This window comes from Podarcis erhardii, assembly GCF_964252035.2.
Source record: "Podarcis erhardii genome assembly, chromosome: 3".
In the NCBI taxonomy this organism is placed as follows: domain Eukaryota; kingdom Metazoa; phylum Chordata; class Lepidosauria; order Squamata; family Lacertidae; genus Podarcis; species Podarcis erhardii.
In genome coordinates, this window is record NC_138507.1 from 12,005,876 (window position 1) to 12,029,186 (window position 23,311).

Below are 23,311 nucleotides of genomic sequence, written 5' to 3' on the forward strand. Positions count from 1 at the left end.
TAGGAAGCGAGTTCACCTTACAGACAAGCGTTTGGGCAACCCATATGGAAGCCTGATACACTAACAACAAGAAATAGATAGTGCATAGTTTTAAAATGCTTTTTCGAGACAAATCAGCACATCCAAAATAAAATTTGTAGGTTTATAAACTTACACTATTTGTTGCACTGGGAGCTGTGCTGTTTACATGTTGCAGATGTACACCAGGCAACTGCAAGTAACATATTTTTCTGTGTATAACATGCCCCCTGTTTTGGGGGACTCAAAATTAAGAAAATGGGGGGAAATTGTCAAGAGTTGTAGAGTTGTTGAGCTTTTTTGGGGGATTGCCCACAGCTGTTGAGCTTTTGTGGGGTGAGGTTGCCGAAAAATGCTCACCCGACTCAAAAACAATTGAAATCAAAAGTGACGCAAAAGCCGCCAATCGCCCACCCAATTGACGCAGGGGCAGCCAATCGACAACAGCCCTTGACACACCCACAAATCAATCGCCCAATAGCTGCTGACAATCTCCTGCTCGCGACTGCAACCAATCGCCCATCCCCCCTCTGCACAATCCGTGTATAAGACAACCCCAAATTTTTAACATTTCTTAATACAAAATCCTTGTCTTATACAGAGAAAAATACGGTAAGCACCTCCGATGTGTTCTTATATGCAATCTATGCATTTAACCACTTCAAAAATAACGGTGCACTGCATGTATATGCAAGTGAATTCTTCACTGATAATAATGGAAGCTGCCTTATATCTAACAAGGAACTACTATAGGGTTTTTACAGAAAGCTTTGAATTCCATGGCTGACTAGCTTGTGCCAACAAAGACCAAAGAATGCCTTAGATTAACTAAAATCTGTAAGCACATAATACTGAAACACAAAAATTATATCTGTGTGCAGTGTGCCTTGCCTATGTCATCCTAGCCAAAAGTTAACGCTTCTCATCGACACCACCCCTGCACTTAGTACAAAATCAAAGTTACGTGATTGTCATGGCTTCAATCTGAACATTAAAAATGTATCTTCCAGAAATTACTGGCCCTAAAGACAATGACAGCAAGCAGCCTTCCGACACAAAGCATGGATTTAACTGTAACAGTTTACAGGTCAAGTGTTTGGCTTCAGCTGCAATCAAGGATGGTCCCCGATGCTTCTTTGGTCCAGATAAAAGTACATACACAGCTAATTGCACTATAGTCCATCAGCCTCCACCTGGTTTTTACGTTGCCTTAGAGAGCTTTGCTCCACTTTGTCAGATGCATGGTGCTCAGAGTCATTTTCAGTCTCAGATCCTTCAACTGCAGAGTCCTCCGAAAAGTTTCCCTGAGACTCATCTTCCTCATCTTCTCCATCAGACAAACCTTTTTCTGCAACTGGTTCTTCGGCTATATGCTCTGCTGTCTCCTGTTGCTCCTCTGTTTTATCATCACTGCGGTCCACCAAGTCTGTTGGCAGGAAGAATTGAGAAAAAAAAACTGATATACATTATGTTAAAGTTGCTGTTAAACTTAAAATCTTCAACAGCCTCCATCTGGTGGCTCTCCTATATTCTGTCATTCTTCTTATGCTTGCTGTGAAGAAGCAGACCACACGTGCCATAACTGCATCACCTTGCAAATTGGCATTACCTAAAAGGGCCAGACCACTACCCTTCTAATATCTCTCCCACACGCAGATACTCATTCACACGCTGGGTGAGGACTGCAGGGCCTGCTCCCTTCCAGGGCCTTTTCCAACTGGCCCAGGGGGCGTGGCCCAGGCCCTCTCTCCTGGCTATAAAGAGACTCCTGCTGCAGTGAGGCCTCGGACCATCGGCTGGGTGAGGACTGCAGGGCCTGCTCCCTTCCAGGGCCTTTTCCAACTGGCCCGGGGGGGGGGTGGCCCAGGAACAAACTTTTGGAACAAACTCTTGGGGAAGGGTGGGAAGTGTTCTGCCATTGCTTCCCTGTTCCAGGTGGTTAATGTGCTTTAAAATGTCCTCAAGCAGTCGGTGGCAATTTAAATTTTTATTTCTTTATTTCTTTTTTTCCATTGTTGGGGGTGGGTGGGATGGATATTTGGTTGGGGATTAATTTTAGTATAATTGTTCTGTTCCTTTTTGTTGTTGTTGTTGTTTTATTGGTTCTGTATAGTTTGTGTTTTGTTTTGAAGGGGCTAGATCAGGGCTGCCTGGGAGTGGGGCCCCAGCCAACACGATGGCTGGGACAAGTTCCACAGGGGGGGAAGCACTGGGACATCCGATCTCGGTGATCATGGGCAGGAGGCGGAGTTACACTAAGACCAGACCATGTCATTACCGAGGAGGCAGGTTTAGTCGTTGTTTGAAGACTATCCCTGCCTCCGGGTCTGGCCTTGACCGGATGGATACTGGAATCAACAGGGGAAACCTACATGACCTGAAGGTGTTGCTGTGTAATGCCAGGTCAATGATAAATAAAACCACTGCCATCCACGACCTGATTGTGGATGGAGGATTTGACCTGGCATGTGTGACAGAGACCTGGTTGGAGGAAGCAGATGGGCCTGTCCTTGCCGCTGCTTGCCCACCAGGCTTCTCTTACGTACAGCAACCCAGGTCATGTGGGCGGGGAGGGGGGGGTTGCAGTGATTTTTAGGAAGTCACTAGCTTGAACCAGGCGTCCTACTGGGAAGATCCAGTTTTCTGAGTGTATGTTCTGGAAGTTGGGCAATAGGGGCAGTACAGGATTCCTTTTGGTGTACCGACCTCCCCGCTGCACCAAGGATTCCCTGTCTGAGCTGCTTCAGGTCGTGGCGGATTTTCTCCTGGAGACACCTAATTTGGTTGTCCTAGGGGATTTTAACATCCATGCCGACACGGCCTTACAAGGTGCTGCTTGGGACTTCGTGGAAAGCATGGCCTCCATGGGGCTGTCCCTGAATAAGTTTGGCCCAACTCATAGTCATGGACATGCCTTAGACCTGGTGTTCACCTCTAGTGACGTGGGTGATCTGACACTAAGTAAAAGTGAAACAAAAGAAGTGCCATGGTCAGATCACTTCCTGGTGCAACTGGACTTCTCCGCGACCCTTCCCCTCTGCAGGGAGGTGGGACCAATTCGGATGGCCCGCCCCCGCCACTTAATGGATCCAAATGGTTTCCAGAGAGTGGTAGGGGATGCTTTATCCCATGTTGATGGCCTTTCAGCTGATTCCCTGGTGGCCCGCTGGAATGCGGAGTTAACCAGGGCTATCGACTGTCTGGCTCTGAAGCGCCCTCTCCAATTGCATGGAGCCCGGACAGCTCCGTGGTTTTCTTCGGAGCTGAGGGCGATGAAACAATCGCTGAGACGGCTAGAGCGTCGGTGGCAAAAAACTCACTCCGAATCTGACCGGACACAGGTTAGAGCTCAACGTCGAGCCTACCAAGTGGCGATAGCTACGGCGAAGAAGACTTTCTTCACTGCCTCTATTGCATCTGCAGAAAATAGTAGCAGGAGACTTTTTCAAGTGGTTCGTAATTTAACGGAACCACCTTTACCACCGGGGCTTTGTAAAGACCCCAAGATCTCCTGCAACGATTTTGCAAAGTTTTTTGCAGATAAAATCACTCATATTCGGAAGGAGCTAGACACCACCGTGGGAGCAGGGCTGGGGCGGGAGAGTGCTAGAGCTCTGTCTGGTCAAGCTGCATGGAATCAATTTCAATCCATTACCCCCGAGGATGTGGACAGGCTGCTTGGATGCGTAAAACCAACCACCTGTTTCCTGGATCCTTGCCCATCCTGGCTAATAAAAGCAAGCCGGGAAGGGCTGGGCGATGGGCTCTGCGGGGTGGTGAATGCTTCCCTCTGTGAGGGAACATTCCCAGATCCGCTGAAAGAGGCGGTCATTAAACCGCTTCTTAAAAAACCATCTTTAGACCCGGCCAGTATGGCCAACTATCGCCCAGTCTCAAATCTTCCATTCTTGGGCAAGGTGATTGAGCGCGTGGTTGCTGAACAACTCCAGGCACACCTGGAGGATGCGGACCATTTGGATCCCTTCCAATCGGGATTCAGGCCTCATCATGGGACTGAAACTGCCTTGGTCGCGCTGGTTGATGATCTCCGGCGAGCTAGGGACAAAGGTGAGAGTTGTTTCCTAGTTCTGCTGGATCTCTCAGCAGCCTTTGATACAATCAACCATAACATCCTTCTGGACCGTCTAGAGGGGCTGGGAGCTGGGGGCACTGTTATACAGTGGTTTCGCTCCTTCCTCCTGGGCCGTGTTCAGAAAGTGGTGGGGGGGGATGAGTGTTCAGACCCCTGGGCCCTCACTTGTGGGGTGCCTCAGGGTTCTGTCCTGTCCCCCATGCTTTTTAACATCTATATGAAGCCGCTGGGAGAGATCATCAGGGGGTTTGGACTGGGTGTCCATCAATATGCAGATGATACCCAGCTCTACCTCTCTTTCAAATCAGAACCAGTGAAGGCGGTGAAGGTCCTGTGTGAGTGCCTGGAGGCGGTTGGAGGATGGATGGCGGCTAACAGATTGAGGTTGAATCCTGACAAGACAGAAGTACTGTTTTTGGGGGACAGGGGGCGGGCTGGTGTGGAGGACTCCCTGGTCCTGAATAGGGTAACTGTGCCCCTGAAGGACCAGGTGCGCAGCCTGGGAGTCATTTTGGACTCACAGCTGTCCATGGAGGCGCAGGTCAATTCTGTATCCAGGGCAGCTGTTTACCAACTCCACCTGGTAAGCAGGCTGAGACCCTACCTGCCCGCGGACTGTCTCGCCAGAGTGGTGCATGCTCTAGTTATCTCCCGCTTGGACTACTGCAATGCGCTCTACGTGGGGCTACCTTTGAAGGTGACTCGGAAACTACAACTAATCCAGAATGCGGCAGCTAGACTGGTGACTGGGAGTGGCCGCCGAGACCACATAACACCGGTCTTGAAAGACCTACATTGGCTCCCAGTACGTTTCCGAGCACAATTCAAAGTGCTGGTGTTGACCTTTAAAGCACTAAACGGCCTCGGCCCAGTATACCTGAAGGAGCGTCTCCACCCCCATTGTTCTGCCCGGACGCGGAGGTCCAGCGCCGAGGGCCTTCTGGCGGTTCCCTCATTACGAGAAGCAAAGCTACAGGGAACCAGGCAGAGGGCCTTCTCGGTAGTGGCACCCGCCCTGTGGAACGCCCTCCCATCAGATGTCAAAGCAATAAATAACTACCTGACATTCAGAAGACATCTTAAGGCAGCCCTGTTCAGGGAAGTTTTTAATCTGTGATATTTTAGTGTATTTCTGGTTTTTATGGAAGCCGCCCAGAGTGGCTGGGGAAACCCAGCCAGATGGGCGGGGTACAAATAATAAATTATTATTATTATTATTATTATTCATCCTCCTTTGCAAGTGGAAATGCTTTAAGTCCCTGATTTTGCCTGTTCCTCTTCTACCAGCCATCCAATATTTTCCCCCAGTTGAAAATAAGGCTGCAGTCTTCAGCAAACCTATTTGGCAATACATTCTTTTGGTAGCATTCTTTATGTATCACAGTTGACATTACAATACAGTGGTACCTCGGGTTACATACGCTTCAGGTTACATACGCATCAGGTTACAGACTCCGCTAACCCAGAAATAGTACCTCGGGTTAAGAACTTTGCTTGAGGATGAGAACAGAAATTGTGCTCTGGCGGCGCAGCGACAGTAGGAGGCTCCATTAGCTAGAGGTGCTTCAGGTTAAGAACAGTTTCAGGTTAAGTACGGACCTCAGAAACGAATTAAGTACTTAACCTGAGGTACCACTGTAATGTCTTTTTAAAATGCAGATTATTAATGTGCCACAGATCTTGAATATCCCAATTGTCCAAGCAAACTATTTACCTTCAACTCCACTTAATTTTTATAAATGCACACACTTCTTCATACTTGGTTAGGAAGACCCATTACACATTTCAAGTGTCACCAGCCCAACAGCTACTCTCATGCTGCTTACAGTACTTGAAAAACATTGCACCTATCTATTTCCAATTTGGAAAAGGACTCATCTCTTCACAGGCGCAGTATCACTTGCTTAGTAAATTAACTGGTATCCCACAATTCAAATACTATTCAAACTTTCATATCAAAAACTGGCCATGTCAACTCCTTTAACACTTGCATACAGAAATCTGATCACTATTGGAAACAGAATGTCTAGTTTTCAAACCAAACTTTACATGAACAGCTGAAAACATTACATTTTAGGTTATCTGCCTTTCATTAATGATGCAGTTTGCCTCGCAAAATTGTACACTGAGCTTAGTTTTTTTATTACATACTTACCAGAATCTTCCAATTCGGACTTAGGTGGGAAAATGCAGTCTGTAAGTAAAACCAGTATCTGAAGGAAAGGAAAAAGTATTACAAAGGCAACCCACAAGCTCTCCAACCAAACCAGCTTTCTTCATGTCTGAACGCTATTCTTTAAGAAATTTTTGGGGTTTTACCATTCACCTGTATCTCAGCGCTACATATCCACAGAGGTGCAATGGCTGTATCTTTAGCACACTTGTAATTTAATTTTATAAGGGACGCAGGTGGCGCTGTGAGTTAAACCACAGAGCCTAGGACTTGCCGATCAGAAGGTCAGCGGTTCGAATCCCCACAACGGGGTGAGCTCCCGTGGCTCGGTCCCTGCTCCTGCCAACCAAGCAGTTCAAAAGCACATCAAAGTGCAAGTAGATAAATAGGTAGATAAATACCTTCAGCGGGAAGGTAAACGGTGTTTCCGTGCGCTGCTCTGGTTTCTCCAGAATGGTAGGATGGAAGGTGAACCTTAACACTGAAAAATCACAAATGGCTAAGCCCACTACAAACTTCTAGGCTGATGTGATTGCTGTATTATCTACAGTAAAGACTGCCTACAATTCTGTTTAATTATATATATATATATATATATAAATCTTACCAAGCCCAGGATTAGACCAATCAATAAAGTGGCCAATATGAAGACTGCATAAGAACCCCAAACGTGAATTCCAAGAGTGACTGTTAAGTAGTTGTGGATTTGCTATAAAAGGAGACAAACAAACAGCTTAAAATAAAAGTGGGATTTTAGTACCGGACATGACATTCAGACAAATCAATTGATTGTCTTTACTTTCAAAAAAATCCTTAGTCACTAACCAAAAGAGAAAACAAATTCTTACTAGTCTGAAGCAGTTTCAAATGAGTTGCACACAGTCTGAACATCCATCGAAAACTACTATTTGCTAGGATGACAGCAAAGTAATGTCATTTTGGCATTTCTGTGATGAAAAGCCTATATACTTTGCACCAGAAGACAGAGTGGAAAACCAGTTATTTTAGACCAGAAATACAAATTGGGACTCAGATTATATGCGAATCTATTCTTTTTTTCTTCTGGGTCTTTAGTCTTTTGTCTCCCTAACGAGGCTTTTTGATTTTTTAAGTAATCCCTGAGGACTTCATTCCCCCCAATTCATCATTAACAATTAATATCAATCAATATCAAGCTGACCATCTCCATCCTAAGAAACAATCTGAAGTAGCAATTCATGTGGTTATAGAACACATTTGTAGAATTCCACGTTCTCTCTAACTTAAAGCGGTTTAAATGGTCGAAAATGCTATCTCACAGACACCAGGAAACAGAATAGTATCAATATAGCTGGTGTTAGTATTCATCATCTCACTCAATATACAAATGTGCAGCTTATAGATAAAATGCTTCCTTACACCTCACCTGTTGTACTATGGTCCAACTGTTCAACACCAACTGGAAAACAAGCTGATCTAAACCCTGAATTTGCATGCAAGTGCCATCACAGTTACAATTTGCCAGAAAATTAATCTGACCGTAGGCAGGCCAGAATGATGTAATGATAGATTTCTCTGGATGAACACCCTCTCAGAAAGCAGTGGCAAGCTCTGCACTTATTATAATTATAATTTCATGCCATGCAATTTGGCCTTCGGGCCTGTCTAAAATGTCACATGGTTTATATTCCACAGATAAGAATAGAAACCATACATATTTACGGATATTTCCCATATTACGTTTTGGATGGATGGCAAGACTTGTTTCACAAAAACAGCTATCTATCACAAGTAAGTCATCTGAACAAGCATTTCTGCCTGCAGGGGGAGGGGGAAATTATGACCATGTTTTCCGTTACAACTTTAATAGTACAAAGAATTCTAAATTTAAACCCCAGGAGGCAGTGGAAGACAGGAGTGCCTGGCGTGCTCTGATTCATGGGGTCACGAAGAGTCGGACACGAGTAAACAACTAAACAACAACGACATGCAGTAAAACACACATTGTGTGTGGAAGTACAGTTAGCAGGTCTAGCAAAACCATGCAGTCCAAGTCCATGCTGCTCAGATATAAATTTTACTATTGTTATCATACAGACTTAACACATCTCTGCTGCCCAGGCTTTAAGGACGGCTCACATTAGCACACAACCTGTGCTGAAACCTACTTGTGTAACAAGACTTCCCTTTATTCTCCCAAATCTGTGGAGGGGTTACAAGGGCGGGGCTGGAAGGAGAGGACAGGAGAGGAAAGGCATTTTTTTTTCCCACTCATGGATTGACATAACTGGCTATACCCACATTTTTTAACTTACCGTATTTTTCTGTGTATAACACGCCCCCATATATAAGACACCCCCTATTTTGGGGGACTCAAAATTAAGAAAATGGGGGGAGATTGCCCCCATGTATAAGACAACCCCCCCTTCTAAACATTTTTTTTTTAGTTAAAAGAAAACCTAGTCATACACGGAAAAGTATGGTAAATAATAAAACCTAAGCTACTCTACCTGGATGGACAGCTGCTGTGTTAATTTACATGGTTTATTTTCTATTTTTTTGCAGCATTGTCATCAACAACAACATCAAGACCCCAGTATTCCTTTCTCAGAGTGCAACATGATAAAATGCAATACAGCAATAATATTTTTTTTTTTAATTATAGCAACACAACTAACAGCTAAAACAGCAAAAGATAAACAACAGTCTCTGCAGTAAATTCTTGTCTACATTATCTACCAAGAGCCTGGAAAAACAGGCATGCCTTTAATTTCCACCTAAAACCTAACTATGTCAGGACTAGCCATGTCTCCCCGTGATTGTTTCTTACAGCACTGTTAGCCTCCCTGGGAACATAAACTTACACTGAAGGTCATGATATAAATTATGAAAATAAATAAATGCAGTTTGGTAAAAAATTAAAGCCAGCTACAAACTAGTTAATGTCACTGCACACTGTAATTATCAGAGTGGAAATTGTACTCCTTGCTTTTTTTAAAAAAAAAAGCCTCTTGCAGCATATTCTGGTGACTAGAATTTAAGCATGCAATATGGTAAATATGAGTCCTTTCCAAGGGTTTGCTTGTGACAGCCTCATAAATTTCCCATTCCAACAGCTAGTGTTCAATTACTAGAGTACAGAAGTTCTGATATGATAACCCACCACCGTTTTGAAATTTACTATATAGCTGAAATAAAGTAAATTAGCCAACAGCGTATGAACTGAGTTCTGAAAAGTACAAAGGCTTCTCCATGGGATACAGAGCTAACCTCACATTTCATTAGCATTAAGTATGGGGTTATACCATTAGTTCCATGACAATGCCATTGACAATGCATTGTGCAAGCTACTTATGATATAGAATTAATTGGGGAACATTTACTCACCCTGATCCATGCAGATAAATGAAAGAGTCCTGCCATTCCATGCATCCTAATAAAGAACAAATATCTGGTTTATACCAATGTCAATGGATAAAGCACGACAAATTAAGTATTCTTGCGTGTTCTATGTCACATCCTTCTTGATCTGCACTAATCTTTGACCATCTGCACCATAATTTAACAGTGTAGTAGGGATAATGACAGAAATTATGTGTTTTAACCATTATAAGAGCTAGGTCCCCTTCGTGGATCACTGCCTTGCCATGGCAAAGGGGCTTGAATAACTCAGAGAAGCTATGAACTATGCCAAGCAGGGCACCCAAGATGGACAGGTCATAGTGGAGAGTTTTGACCAAACGTGATCCACCTGGAGCAGGAACCGGCAAGCCACTCCAGTATCCCTGCCAAGAAAACTCCATGGACAAAAACAACAGGTATATAAAAGTTATGACGCTGGAAGATAAGCCCCTCAGGTTCATCTTCTTTTCTTGGAAGAAAAGCAATGGCAAACCTAGACAGCATCTTAAAAAGCAGAGACATCACCTTGCCAACAAAGGTCCGAATAGTTAAAGCTATGGTTTTCCCAGTAGTGATGTATGGAAGTGAAAGCTGGACCATAAAGAAGGCTGATCACCGAAGAATTGATGCTTTTGAATTATGGTGCTGGAGGAGACTCTTGAGAGTCCCATGGACTGCAAGAAGATCAAACCTATCCATTCTGAAGGAAATCAGCCCTGGAAGGACAGATCGTGAAGCTGAGGCTCCAATACTTTGGCCACCTAATGAGAAGAGAAGACTCCCTGGAAAAGACCCTGATGTTGGGAAAGATGGAGGGCACAAGGAGAAGGGGACGACAGAGGACGAGATGGCTGGATAGTGTTCTCGAAGCTACCAGCATGAGTTTGACGAAACTGCGGGAGGCAGTGGAAGACAGAAGTGCCTGGCATGCTCTGGTCCATGGGGTCACAAAGAGTTGGACACGATTAAACGACTAAACAACAAGAGCTAGGTGATGTGCTCTGAAGACAAGAACAAGTCATTTGACTGTCTGTAATAGTTCATAGATCACTGTAGAAGGTTCTTACCTTCCTATGACAGTTTCGCGCAAAGAGTTAAACAGATTTTCACAGAGAAGCAGCCGGTTTCTCAGGTAAAAACTGCAAAAACCGTGCCTCATTACTCAATTGTGCTCTATTGTGCCTCATATTTTACCATTACCATTTTATCACCATATTTTATCCTCATTGGGTCTCACTACTCAATATTAATACACTTAAAGGTAGTAAAAGAATTTTGGGAAATGATATATAATGAATTGGGGGGAAAAATTAAAATTACTTTTTTCTAAAAAACCTGAAGGCTTTCTTTTAGGAATTCTAGGTGCCAAAATCCCAATGGAGCAGAAAAGATTATGTATGCGACCACGGCTGCGCGGATGCTATTGGCCCAGAGATGGAAAGAAGATAAAGTCCTGGCTACATAAAATGGCAGATGGATTATGCTGAAAAGGCAAAAATGACTGGAAGAATAAGAAATCAGGAGGACCAAAATTTTAATAAGGAATGGGGGAAATTATAATTTATCTTAAATACCATTGTAAGTTAGAATGGTGAATTTTAGATATAATGGAGATGTAAAAGATTTGGATTATAATAAAAGATGCAGGAGGAAATGATTAACAATAGGACCCACAAAGGGGAGGAGGGGAGTCCAGGAGATTCTTTGACATCTTGTTTTTATGATGTATGTTGGATATCTGATTGTAAAACCTTAATTTGAAAAACCAAATGAATAAATTTAATAAAAATAATATTAATACACTTAGTTACTACAAGCAAGTGGCTAGTGTCCGAGCAGCAAGTGAACATTCAAATCACTCATTCCATGACATCTAGAACAATTAGCTGTTTTCTGATGTCATAAGTGTGGCACATTCCCTACCAGTGAGTGGTAGCCAATGATATGGGCTGGGGAAATACTCACCACAGAAAGTCACGCTAAATGTTAAGGAGCTAAACATGGGTAGGCAGACTAAGGCCTGGGAGCCAGATCCGGCCCATTTGCCTTCTAAATCTGGCCCACGGACGGTCCGGGAATCAGCATGTTTTTACATGAGTAGAATGTGTCATTTTATTTAGAATGCATCTCTGGGTTATTTGGGGGCCTGCCTGGTGTTTTTACATGAGTAGAATGTGTCCTTTTATTTAAAATGCATCTCTGGCTTATTTGTGGGGCTACCTGGTGTTTTTACATGAGTATAATGTGTCCTTTTATTTAAAATGCATCTCTGGGTTATTTGGGGGGCACAGGAATTCATTTATTTTTCCCCCTTCAAAATATAGTCTGGCCCCCCACAAAGTCTGAGGGGCAGTGGACCGGCCCCCTGCTGAAAAAGTTTGCTGACCCCTGATTTAAACCATGGGTAGGCAAACTAAGGCCTGGGGGCCGGATCCAGCCCAATCGCCTTCTAAATTCGGCCTGTGGACGGTCTGGGAATCAGCATGTTTTTACATGCATAGAATGTGTCCTTTTACAGTGGTGCCCCGCTAGACGTACGCCTCGCAAGACAGAAAACCCGCTAGACGAAAGGGTTTTCCGTTTTGGAGGCGCTTCGCAAAACGAATTTCCCTATGGGCTTGATTCGCAAGACGAAATGTCTTGCGAGTTCCTGCGGGTTTTTCCCCCTTTTTTCCCCCTTTCCCTAAGCCGCTAAACCGCTTATCAGCTGATCCGCTGATAAGCCGCTTAACAGCTGATCGCTAAAAGCCGCTAAACCGCTAATAGCGCTAATCCGCTAAGCTGTCAATGGGCTTGCTTCGCAAGACGAAAAAACCGCTATATGAAGAGCCTCACGGAATGGATTAATTTCGTCTTGCGAGGCACCACTGTATTTAAAATGCATCTCTGGGTTATTTATGGAGCATAGGAATTTGTTCATTCCCCCTCCAAAAATATATATAGTCCGGCCCCCCACAAGGTCTAAGGGACAGTGGACCGGCCCCCTGCTGAAATAGTTTGCTGACCCCTGAGCTGGAATAATTAAAGCTAGTTTTCAACTCCCCCCCCCCCCGCCTGCAAAAATATATAAAGATGCAATTTCAACAAGACAAGGTGCTGTAACGCAATTACGTAATAGATGAGGGCGACTTCCATCCAGCCACAGGTTCTACAGCTTCCCACTTTCTCTCCAGGATATAGGCTTCTAAGTCCTCCAGCGTCCTCAAGCCACGGTATCTTCGAAACACTCCATCCTTTGCGCTGAAATCAAAAATAGGTAATTGTATAAAACCAAAACACACAGAAGGAGCTATGGTTACCCCCCCTTCCACACATGGAAATGAATCTCACTGCTGTTAATCAAAGGCCAACAACCACACCCTGGGACCCCCTCTCACTGCCCATGTAAACCAACAAATGTACAGAAGAGAAATGATGCTGACATAAAAACCTCACATATATAGCAAGTTGGAAAAACAAAGGGAAAAAAATAGTGTGCAAGTTTATCACCCCTCTCTCCCCCTACCTCTGGATATCATATTGTCTTACATTGAAAGTAACCAAAAGACTTTATAATCTGATCAAAAAAAGAGAGAGAGACGTTGCATGTTCTTTTGTAGTTCATGAAAATATTTAATAAAAATCATTATTTGAAGAAGGAGGAGGAGGAACTACTGTGTCGCTTCATCTGCAGCGTTAATAGAAGATGCTGCAGGGAGAATCATTTGTGGTCCCTCACTGTTACTTTATTTAAAGGGATTCCTGTTTTATCTGCGCCAGAACTGTGGAGAGAACAGTGCACCTTTGAGCCTGAAAAACCTTTAATTCCAACACACTCAGAGCCTCAGCTATAGCTCCACTGAGGTAATAATAATAATAATAATAATAATAATAATTATTATTATTATTATTATTATTATTATTATTATTATTATTTATACCTCAACCTCCCCGGCCAAGACCGGGCTCAGGGCGGCTAACACTGAATATAAATACAGTAAAAACATTAAAAATAAAAGAGCTGATTAAAATATAAGTTAGAATACAGTTTAAAATCCAGCTTAAAATGCAGCCTCGTTTTAGTGGTAGCCTATAGATCAAAGCCATAAGGGGAGAAAACGTCAAATATTCACTGGGGCCAACTATCCATGCTGGTCCTATATGGGTCAGCAAAAAGAGCCGAGGGAAAATTTATATACAAATCCCATAATAGGGGTTCCATCCAAAAAAATAAAATAAAAAATGAGAGGGGGGGTTAGACTGAGTCCAGCCCAGAGGCCAGGCGGAACAGCTCCATCTTGAAGGCCCTGCAGAAAGGTGTCAAATCACACAGGGCCCTGATCTTCTGAGGTAGGGCGTTCCACCAGGCCGGGGCCAGAGCTGAAAAGGCCCTGGCCCTGGTTGAGGCCAATCTAACCTCCTTGGGGCTCGGGACTTCCAAAGTATTATTTATGGACCTTAACGTCATCTACAGGGCATACCAGGAGACAGTTGCTATATTCTCCAGAACACCAACAGTTGGCCCACGTTTTTCCATGACCTCTGTTGTTCTGCTTAACCTAACAATATCCCAGCCCCCGAAAACTGGCACAGACAGGTACTGTCTTCCAATAGCAAATGGTTGCCATTGTCAGACAAATGAAATGAGGTACTTACTGGTAAATCGTGGGGAGTGTCGTAACAAAGAAGCGACCACTTACGCCTAAGGAAGTAAAAAAGTATTTTCAGTAGTTTCCCCCCAGGACATTATTCTGCTTTCCTAAACACAGTCGTATAACAAACCAAATCAATTAATTAATTAATTAATTAATGCCTGATGGATAGCCTTCGGACTATAATGCAACTTAAATAGAAAACTGTCTTTAGAAAGATTTTTCCTCCAAAAGCATTTTATTTTAAAAATTCAATTTAAATAAATAAATAAAAATCTGGTTATCAATCAGCATATGATAGATTTGTATGGGCCAACGTAAAGCAGGCCACACAGATTGCTATTAAACTGAGCGACAGCAATTGCCTTCCAAAGGAGGGGTGGAACTATAGCTGCAGATACTGCACAACTGGCTTTATCTCTACAACAAAAGGAACAACAAATCTTATAAAGAAACGGAACAAAAAACTAATAGCCATTAGTGACATGCAGTGGTGGAATGGCTGAAAATGTTAATCACCATCACCAAGGGAGGAGCAACAAGTGAAGTTGGAGCATGAATAACCAATCACTGAATTAAATGCAAAGATGTTATCAGTATGTGTTTTTGTGAGCTACCTGCAGCAGCATGTATGGTTAAGGCAAAAGACACGCACACCCAGCAAGAACTTTTCCTAATCAAAACTCCTTTAGCTTCTCTTGAAATTCATACTGATATTTTTGCCCAAGCCTCAAAGCCTCACTTACAATTAGGTGACAACTCCTACTCTTCAGATTCAATTATTTCCTCATTTTAATGGATAACTTTAAAGATGTCCTCCAGCAAAACTCTGAACATCCTTTAGTTAGCATGCATAAAAGCACTGCTAACTTTAAGTGAGCAGATGAGCAGTAGCACAACTCAGGTCAAGGGTAGAAAATTTACATAAAGGGTTCCCAGACCTCTTGCCATCTGGGGCAAATTGAATACATCAAAGAACACCGTGTTCCAGCTCGTCCAGCCAAACGCTCAAGTTAACTTGTAGTTATCATATTCCCACAATAGCAGCAATGTTCCAGTACAGAGTTAAAATATGTCTAGTTAACAATGTATGCCATAGTACAGAGTTGGGGACCTGGCGGCTTCCCCCAACCGAAAAATGCTTATGTCCACACGAAAAATGCTTATGTCCCTGCAGAGATGGCAGTACCGAATCAGTGGCACATGCCCTCCTGGCGTGCACTCTTTACAAAGACCTGAGGAACAAGATTGCCACCCCTCTTTTATTGTCCATTCTGAGTCGCCCAACCACTGCCACAGTGTCCTTTCTCCTGGCAGATCAAGAGGAACAGATGACAGCAAAGGTTGCAATGTTTTTAGCTGGAGCAATCAGAATAAGGTCCACTATTTGACAGCTGATTCAGGACTCTAAACTGTGTTTTATATAATCGACTTTTATTTTGTTCTGTGTATATCGCAATGTTCTTTTGTTGCTATGGCCGATGGCTGACGCAAATAAATTTTCATTCATTCATTCAATCTGCCCCACGTATGACAAAAAATAAGCAGCTGTGGTTTGGGGAAAATACCCTCCCAGGCCAGATGGGAGCCCTGCAGCCAGAGGTTTGCCACACCTGCTGAAGAAGTAATGTCTAGAATTTGAAAGGAAATGCTGGATTTTCAGTTCCATAAATTAACAATGCATAAGGAATACCCTATTGAAAACAAGCATGTAAATATATTTGTATTAAAGTTCCCCACTAAAAAGAGAATTTTGGCTTACCTGGTTCTTGAGTGACATCCACCTTGCCTACACTGAGTTCATGGTCTTTGCTGTTTTCTGCAAAAGCCTCCCATGCCGATTCCATCTCCTGACAAGCGGGACACCAAGGGGCATAGCTAAGGAAAGTGACAACATGATTTAGTGATTGCACACATTTCCATATCTGGAAAGTCTGCAATGTATCACCAATGGGAAATTCCCTGAGGAATATCAGTCATAGGCAGAGAACAATTTAGGCACGTGCAATGTGTGTGCTACATCACACCAAACCCGGAAGTGACCCGAAAACATCACAAAAATGCCACAAAACGAGGTGGAGTGGGGTGTTTCAAATATACACAATCTCACTTAAACACACAGTGCTTTGGAACATAACCCCCGTGTAAATTTGGAGCTGCCTGTATATTTCTGCCACATTACTCCATACGAGGTTACTGTCATGTTTGCTGCCTTTAAAAGTAGTCCTAAGACTTCCACCTGGCACAAAATGCTTTCTGGCACTAGAAGCAAGAAAGCGAGCAACTCCAGTCTTGTATCACCTGAATGGATTGCCCGTTTGTTTCCTGACCTGTTTCAAAGCCTTGGTGTTTGCCTTTAATGGCTTCAGACCAAGCCACCTCAGAAATATTCCCATATGAACCTGGCTGGCCTTTTAGGCTCAGCTGTGGTGTCCATTCATATAAGACTGGCACAAAGGGGGGCAATATGTGACCCTCCAGCTGTTGCTGGACCAGATCTCCTGTCATCACTGACCACTGGCCAGGCTGGGGATGATGGGAATCGAGTCTAACAACATCCAGAGGTTCCCCAGCCTGAAAAAACGAGATCCGACAGGCAGGCACAAGAACAGGGCCATCTCACTGGTGGCAGCAAGACTGCAAATCTCCCTCTTGATGAATATACACTTGGAGCCCTATTTGCCGATCTTCAGACTATTAGCAGCTGCCTCTCACATATCAAAAGCTATCTATTGGATTTTTAAAACTAAGTTGCTGTATTCTAATTGTTTCCATTGCGGCTGAATATAGTGTACATAACAGAATGATAGTTAAAATTCTTGTTTTGGTGTCTTTTTATCTTTTAATGTAAGCCACTTTGTCTTGACAGAAGAAACATATATGGTAAGCAAACTACACAAGCTAAACAAACAGAAACATAACTTTCTCTGCCTTCTTCCTCTACATACACTCCCCATGCAGTTCTTGCAATTACCAGAAAATAAAGGACGGGAAATTTATTTCTAGGCCATTGTATCGGCATCCAAGACAACGAACTATTTCTATGATGATGACCCAGAGCATGGGCTCTCTTCCAGACCCAAAATGTCAACACTCGTTTCAGACGCTATTATTATTATTATTATTATTATTATTATTATTATTATTATTATTATTATTTTCTACTGATTTATTGGTTTGTTGCTTGTATAGGATATTTTGTTTTTCAATGTTTGATGTTTATATAGCATGTATCTGGGGCCAAGTGGGCTGCTGGGTGACATGAGCACAACCAAATCCTCATATGCTCAGTAATGTGCAGTTGGATAATACATGATGGGTTGCTGGTTGGGTAAGGTGAAACAAGACCTGGTAAATAAATGTATGAGAGAGCATGCATGCTCTCAGCTACACACTGCCAGAATAGGGATCAGTGGCATCCACATACACACCTGCAACATGCTTTGCTGCAGACGTACATGCTGTGTGCTCTAGCAAGGAAGGTTTCTATTTTGAAGTAAACTATTGAGAAAGTGTGTGAGTGAGAACACACGCTTATGAATTGCTCCAGTCTCGCCTGGATTGACCTTCAACCATATGTTACCATTGTGTATCAACAGCAGCAACAGTGATTTGGTAGGAGTACCCTTGTGGGAGGCAAGCTGAACTAGCAAATACATGTCTTTTAGACTGTAACCCTGAATGCTGAGAATGTCTTTGTTATTGATATTTGAGAAACCTTTTGGCCAGAGAGCTTGAATGAAAAATTTGAATGAAAAAGAATTTGAGAATAGTGTGCTCCCAATTTTAACCTTTCAACTTAAGGATATTAATGTTGCCCTGAACATTTTTATGCCTCACCATTTTGCGATTCTTCCTTTACATTAGTTGAATTAGACAGTTCCCACCTCCAAATTCCTCTTCTTCAGTGGATATCCCACCAAAATTGCTAACATCCGAAGCTCCCTACCCATGCAGAAAGTGTCAGGATAATATGCTGCTGGACAGAGGCCAATGTTAATGTCCCCTTAAGGCCAACTATTCTGTTATAATATAATAAAATAAATAATTAAAGAACATGCCTGTCAATATCCTCTTTGTCCACAAAGTAAACTAACATGAGTTCAAGTTTACCAAAGGATTTATTGCTATTTAATAGCAGCGTTTGTGTTGCACACACTTTCTAGGAACTGTCCATTTAGGAATAAAGACAAATTTAGAGGACAACTGCAGCAAACCTTGGATTCCAAACTACAGCCACTTTCAGTGCCTTAAAAACTGTTATACAAAAATATAACTCTGGGCAGTCTAACTAGATTCAGTTCATAGATCCTGATCCAAGCAGGAAAACCGCAAAGGGGCCATACCCTCTCTATACTCATAAAACACATTTCTTCAGATGTGGTTGTCATTTCTTTGCTAGAAAACAGCTAAGTTCTTGAACGAGCAGCTTCTCACACAATATTTTTTGCTTTTAAACTGTAGTGGATCCCTCTCTTGAATTGCTATTACAGTGGTACCTCAGGTTAAATACACTTCAGGTTACATACGCTTCAGGTTACAGACTCCGCTAACCCATAAATAGTGCTTCAGGTTAAGAACTTTGCTTCAGGATGAGAACAGAAATTGTGCTCCGGCGGCGCGGCGGCAGCAGGAGGCCCCATTAGCTAAAGTGGTGCTTCAGGTTAAGAAGCGTTTCAGGTTAAGAACGGACCTCCGGAACGAATTAAATACTTAACTCGAGGTACCACTGAATTCAAATTATCTTTTTTAAAAAATAAATCAAAAAATCAACTGGAGCTGTAAGCAGATTGTCAGTCTTCCAGTTTCTAACAAGTGGTTTTACAACACTTCAGCAGTTTCCATACAAATTAGATTCCATCCTATGAAGGCCCAAAATGTGCAAAAGGAAGCTGTGCTTGAGTTACCAGCTGCCATGTTAACAAACATCCTCTAGAAAATGTGTATGCAAATGGTTCAGGTGAAACATTTTTTAAGCTGTCTATTGCTCTCTTTTTTTTAAAAAAAAAAAGTTATCTATGCCTGCATGGCCTAAACTAAGACAGCCTTCTCTGTCCCAGTCAGATGTATGAAATGACCAGTTATAGCACAGATCGCTTAAAGCAATCTCGGCCATAAATTCAGAAAGTAAGTGGCCATTTGCAGATCCGCCGTTCTTCCTCCGTCTAACCTTTAATCTGCAATACAGAGATATAGTTATTTACTTTGTAAATAAGTAAATGGCAGAATGACTACAGAAACCCTACATACAGTTACACCCTAAATGCAAAGAAAGAGAGAGAGAATTTGGAGATCAATGGTTTCTACTCACAGTACCTGAGGCAGAATATGCCTCTGAATACTCATGACTGGGGAGCATATGGGGGGTGCTGTTTCCTTCATGTCTAGGGGTTGCCCATAAGGAGCTGGGTGTCACGGTGGGAAACAGGGATGCTAGGTTAGCTGGACCTTTGGCCCAAGCCAACAGGGCTCTTCTGTAAATTCCTAAAAAGGTGTCTCCTTTTTCAATACGCCTCCAACAAGCCTACCAAGGCAAGAGAAAAGCTGTGCCGCATTATTAGGTAGCTAAGAAGCTATGGGAGACGCCGGTGGCGCTGTGGTCTAAACCACAGAGCCTAGGGCTTGCTGCTCGGAAGGTTGGCAGTTCGAATCCCCACGATGGGGTGAACTCCCGTTGCTCGGTCCCAGCTCCTGCCAACCTAGCAGTTCGAAAGCACGTCAAAGTGCAAGTAGATAAATAGGTACCCCTCCGGCAGGAAGGTAAACGGCGTTTCCGTGCGCTGCTCTGGTTCGCCAGAAGCAGCTTAGTCATGCTGGCCACATGACCTGGAAGCTGTACTCCGGCTCCCTCGGCCAACAAAGCAAGATGAGCGCCGCAATCCCAGAGTCGTCCGTGACTGGACCTAACAGTCAGGGGTCCCTTTACCTTTACCTTTAAGAAGCTATGGGTGGGATTTGACATCCCTAAAATAAAAAAAAAAGCCATGGGCATACACATCTCTAAATGACATGAAGATTCATAGGCAGGATCGGCCTAATACATTGAGCACCTGTGGCAATCGATCCCCCACAAAATCGCACCCTCCCCAACAGGGAAGAAGGAGCGAGTGGAGATTTGCATCAAGAACAGAGGCGGGATGGTGATATTGAAATTGGGAATTGTTGTCCCTTGGATGCTGCTGTCTGGAGGCCATCAGCTCACCTGGCCTCCTGAGTGGGCCAGCCCTGAGATGGGAGCATAGGTAAGAAACGCAAGCCATGCCACCAGGTGAGAGTGATGTTGCCTGATAATCAGTGACCAGCAAACAGAACAAGACCAACAATGCACCATAAAAAACCCTGGAAGGGCAGGATGTGAGGAACATTTGAGGGAGTTACCTGTGTTTACCCTGGAAAAGAGGAGCCTGAGGTGAGACAGGATAGCCATCTTCTAGTATCTAAAGGGCTGTCACATAGAGGATGCAGCAAGTTTGCTTTCTCCTGCTCTAGAAGCTAGGGCCCGAACCCATGGATTTACAGGAACGGAGATTCCGCCTCAACATCAGGAATAATTTTCTGATGGTAAACGCTGTTTGACAGTGGAAAGGACCCCCTTCCAACTCTATAATTCTATGATTCTAAGTTGGACGCCTCTTAGAATCCTAGAATTGCAGATCTGGAAGGGATGCTGAGGAATCATCTAGACCCGTGGTTCCCAACATGGGGCACACAGCCCACAAGGGGGCAATTCAAGAATGAGTTAGACCAGGGGGCAGCACCATGAGGCCCATGGGCCAGATGCGGCCCACAAAGACCATTTTACCAGCCCACGAGCCACCCCTGAACTGAGCCACCCGCTTGGCAAGTTCCCCACGTGCTGCGCCAAACGCAGCGTAGCGTGGGGACTCACCAAGCAGCACCGGAAATCATGTTTGTGCATGCGCAGATACTGGAAATCGCATCTGCGCATGTCCAAACACCGAAAATCAGTTCTGTGCAGGCGTGATTTTCGGCATCTGGGCATGAGCAGAAGCAATTTTCGGCACCGCGCTGCGCCAGTCCGGCCCACGGTCAATCTCCATGGGAGTGATCCAGCCCATGGCTGGTGAACCTTGCCAACCCCTGGTTAGACCAAGTTCATGGCCTTTTAGGCTTCTTCCACGTGAGCAGTTCACTTTTTGAATAAAAAGAATTATATGTCACGGGGGTGGGGGTGGGGTCAGGGTTTTAGAGATACTTAGGTGAGGCATGGCCAGAAAAAGGTTGGGAACAATTGATCTAGTCCAACCCTCTGCAATGCAAGAATATGCAGCTGTCCCATACAGGGATCAGAACCTGCAACCTTGCCATTATTAGCACCACGCTCCAACCCACTGACCTATCCAGGCTGACTTGTTGGGACGGACTCCATAGTTTCCTTGTTTTAATCCCCAGCATCAAAACAAGAAAACGATGAACGCTTGTGCCTCCCCACGCCCGCACTCCCACCCGCAAGCCACCTAAAATGAAATGACCTTAACTGTATTGCAGAAGACAATCAGAGAGTCTGAATCAACTCCAGAAGAAGGGTCTGGTATGGTTTTGAATCACATTAGGGCCGGCATCTTGATATCCCTGCAGGGCAGGGGAGCGGGCTGGACTAGATGACCTGCTGGGGTCCCTCCCATTTCTCTAGGTATAAGTTTAATCAATGTAAAAATAAATAAATTGTGCCCGGTGAAGCCCAAAGGAGCAAGAGGGAGGGAGCCTCCAAACCCACCAGGGTCCAGCTTCCTCCATTTAGATCCTGAGCAATTCTGAAACCAGCCTGCTTAGTGGTGTCCCCGCCCCGCCCTTCCTGGAAGCTTTGGACTACAACTCCCACCAGACCCGGAGGGCCGCGCTCGCGCAGGGGCCGCCGGGAGTCGTAGTCCGAGAGCCCCCGGAGAGCCGCAAGCGACGCCGCCGCGACTCACAATTGGACCATCCACTGGCCCTGCAGCAGGAGGCTCCAGTTGGACCCGCTCAGCTCCCTCACTGGCCGCCCCGCCGCGCCGGGGTCCTGCGAAGCCGAGGCGACGGCGGCGACGGCGGCCGCCAACGCCACCAAGGCCGGAGCGGCCGCCGCCGCCGCTCTCCTTCCCGCCGTCCCGTCCCAGCCTGAGCGGCTGCGGCGAAAACAGAACAACTGAGGGAAAGCCGCCGCCATCTTGAGAGGAATCAAACCGCCGCCAAAAAAAAAGCACCCCGTAGAGTTCCGCGCTCCCGTGACGCAGCGACGCAGCCCCCCCTTCCGGTTGCCATTGGGCGGCCTCCGCCATGTGCGGGGAAGCGAGTGGCGGAAGTGCCTGTTCGTGTGACGCGCTTGGAGTGAGGGGGGGGAGTGGCTTGAAGAGCAGCGCGCCTCTCCTCTCTCTTTGTGAGGACCAAGCTCCTGCGCAGTTAACAGGGAAGATCTAGCCCGGCTTTTTTTTTTTTTTTGCACGGTTGTATATAGGCCCGTCGGCTGCGCATGTGTACCGGACGTCTCGGCGTTTGCGTGACCTTTGTTGGAGGCGGGACTTCGGTGGCGCGAAGCGTCATCCGTGCTGTTACCCAATGCTTTCTTCCTTTTAATTGGGTTTTATTTGCAATTTCAAGAACAGAGAGAGTCTTTAGCCCCCTCCCCGTGTCCCATTTGCAACTTCGTGCCAAATACATGATGTCTACATATGACTTCCCTTCCAGCCTTTTCCTGGTTCCTCTGCTTTTCTGCTAGTCCGCGTAATCTTTTGAATAATGCAATTTGTCATCTATTAAAAATAAGTTATGTATTTGTCTATATTGGTTCTTAATATATTCAATAAACAGTATCCATTCCTCCTTGTATATTCCTCCTCATCTTCGTTTTCTCTTATCCTGATCATCAGACCAGCCAGTTCAGCATGATGTTGTTGTTGTTTAGTCGTGTCCGACTCTTCGTGACCCCATGGACCAGAGCACGCCAGGCACTCCTGTCTTCCACTGCCTCCTGCAGTTTGGTCAAACTCATGCTGGTAGCTTCGAGAACACTGTCCA

The 23,311-nt window shown here is 44.5% G+C and overlaps 1 protein-coding gene across 1 annotated transcript; it reads right to left on the reverse strand.

Annotated features, from left to right (window-relative positions):
- Nucleotides 1-85: 85 nt before the first annotated feature.
- Nucleotides 86-22,478, reverse strand: TMX4 (thioredoxin related transmembrane protein 4). The gene is made up of 8 exons (XM_081855693.1): nucleotides 22,231-22,478; nucleotides 16,059-16,174; nucleotides 14,301-14,346; nucleotides 12,777-12,905; nucleotides 9,651-9,696; nucleotides 6,892-6,993; nucleotides 6,267-6,324; nucleotides 86-1,444 (listed from the first exon to the last, which is right to left on the reverse strand). The coding sequence occupies exons 1-8, from the start codon at nucleotides 22,461-22,463 to the stop codon at nucleotides 1,191-1,193; spliced, it is 984 nt and encodes a 327-aa protein (XP_081711819.1). The 5' UTR covers nucleotides 22,464-22,478; the 3' UTR covers nucleotides 86-1,190.
- Between the last annotated feature and the right edge of the window lie 833 nt (nucleotides 22,479-23,311).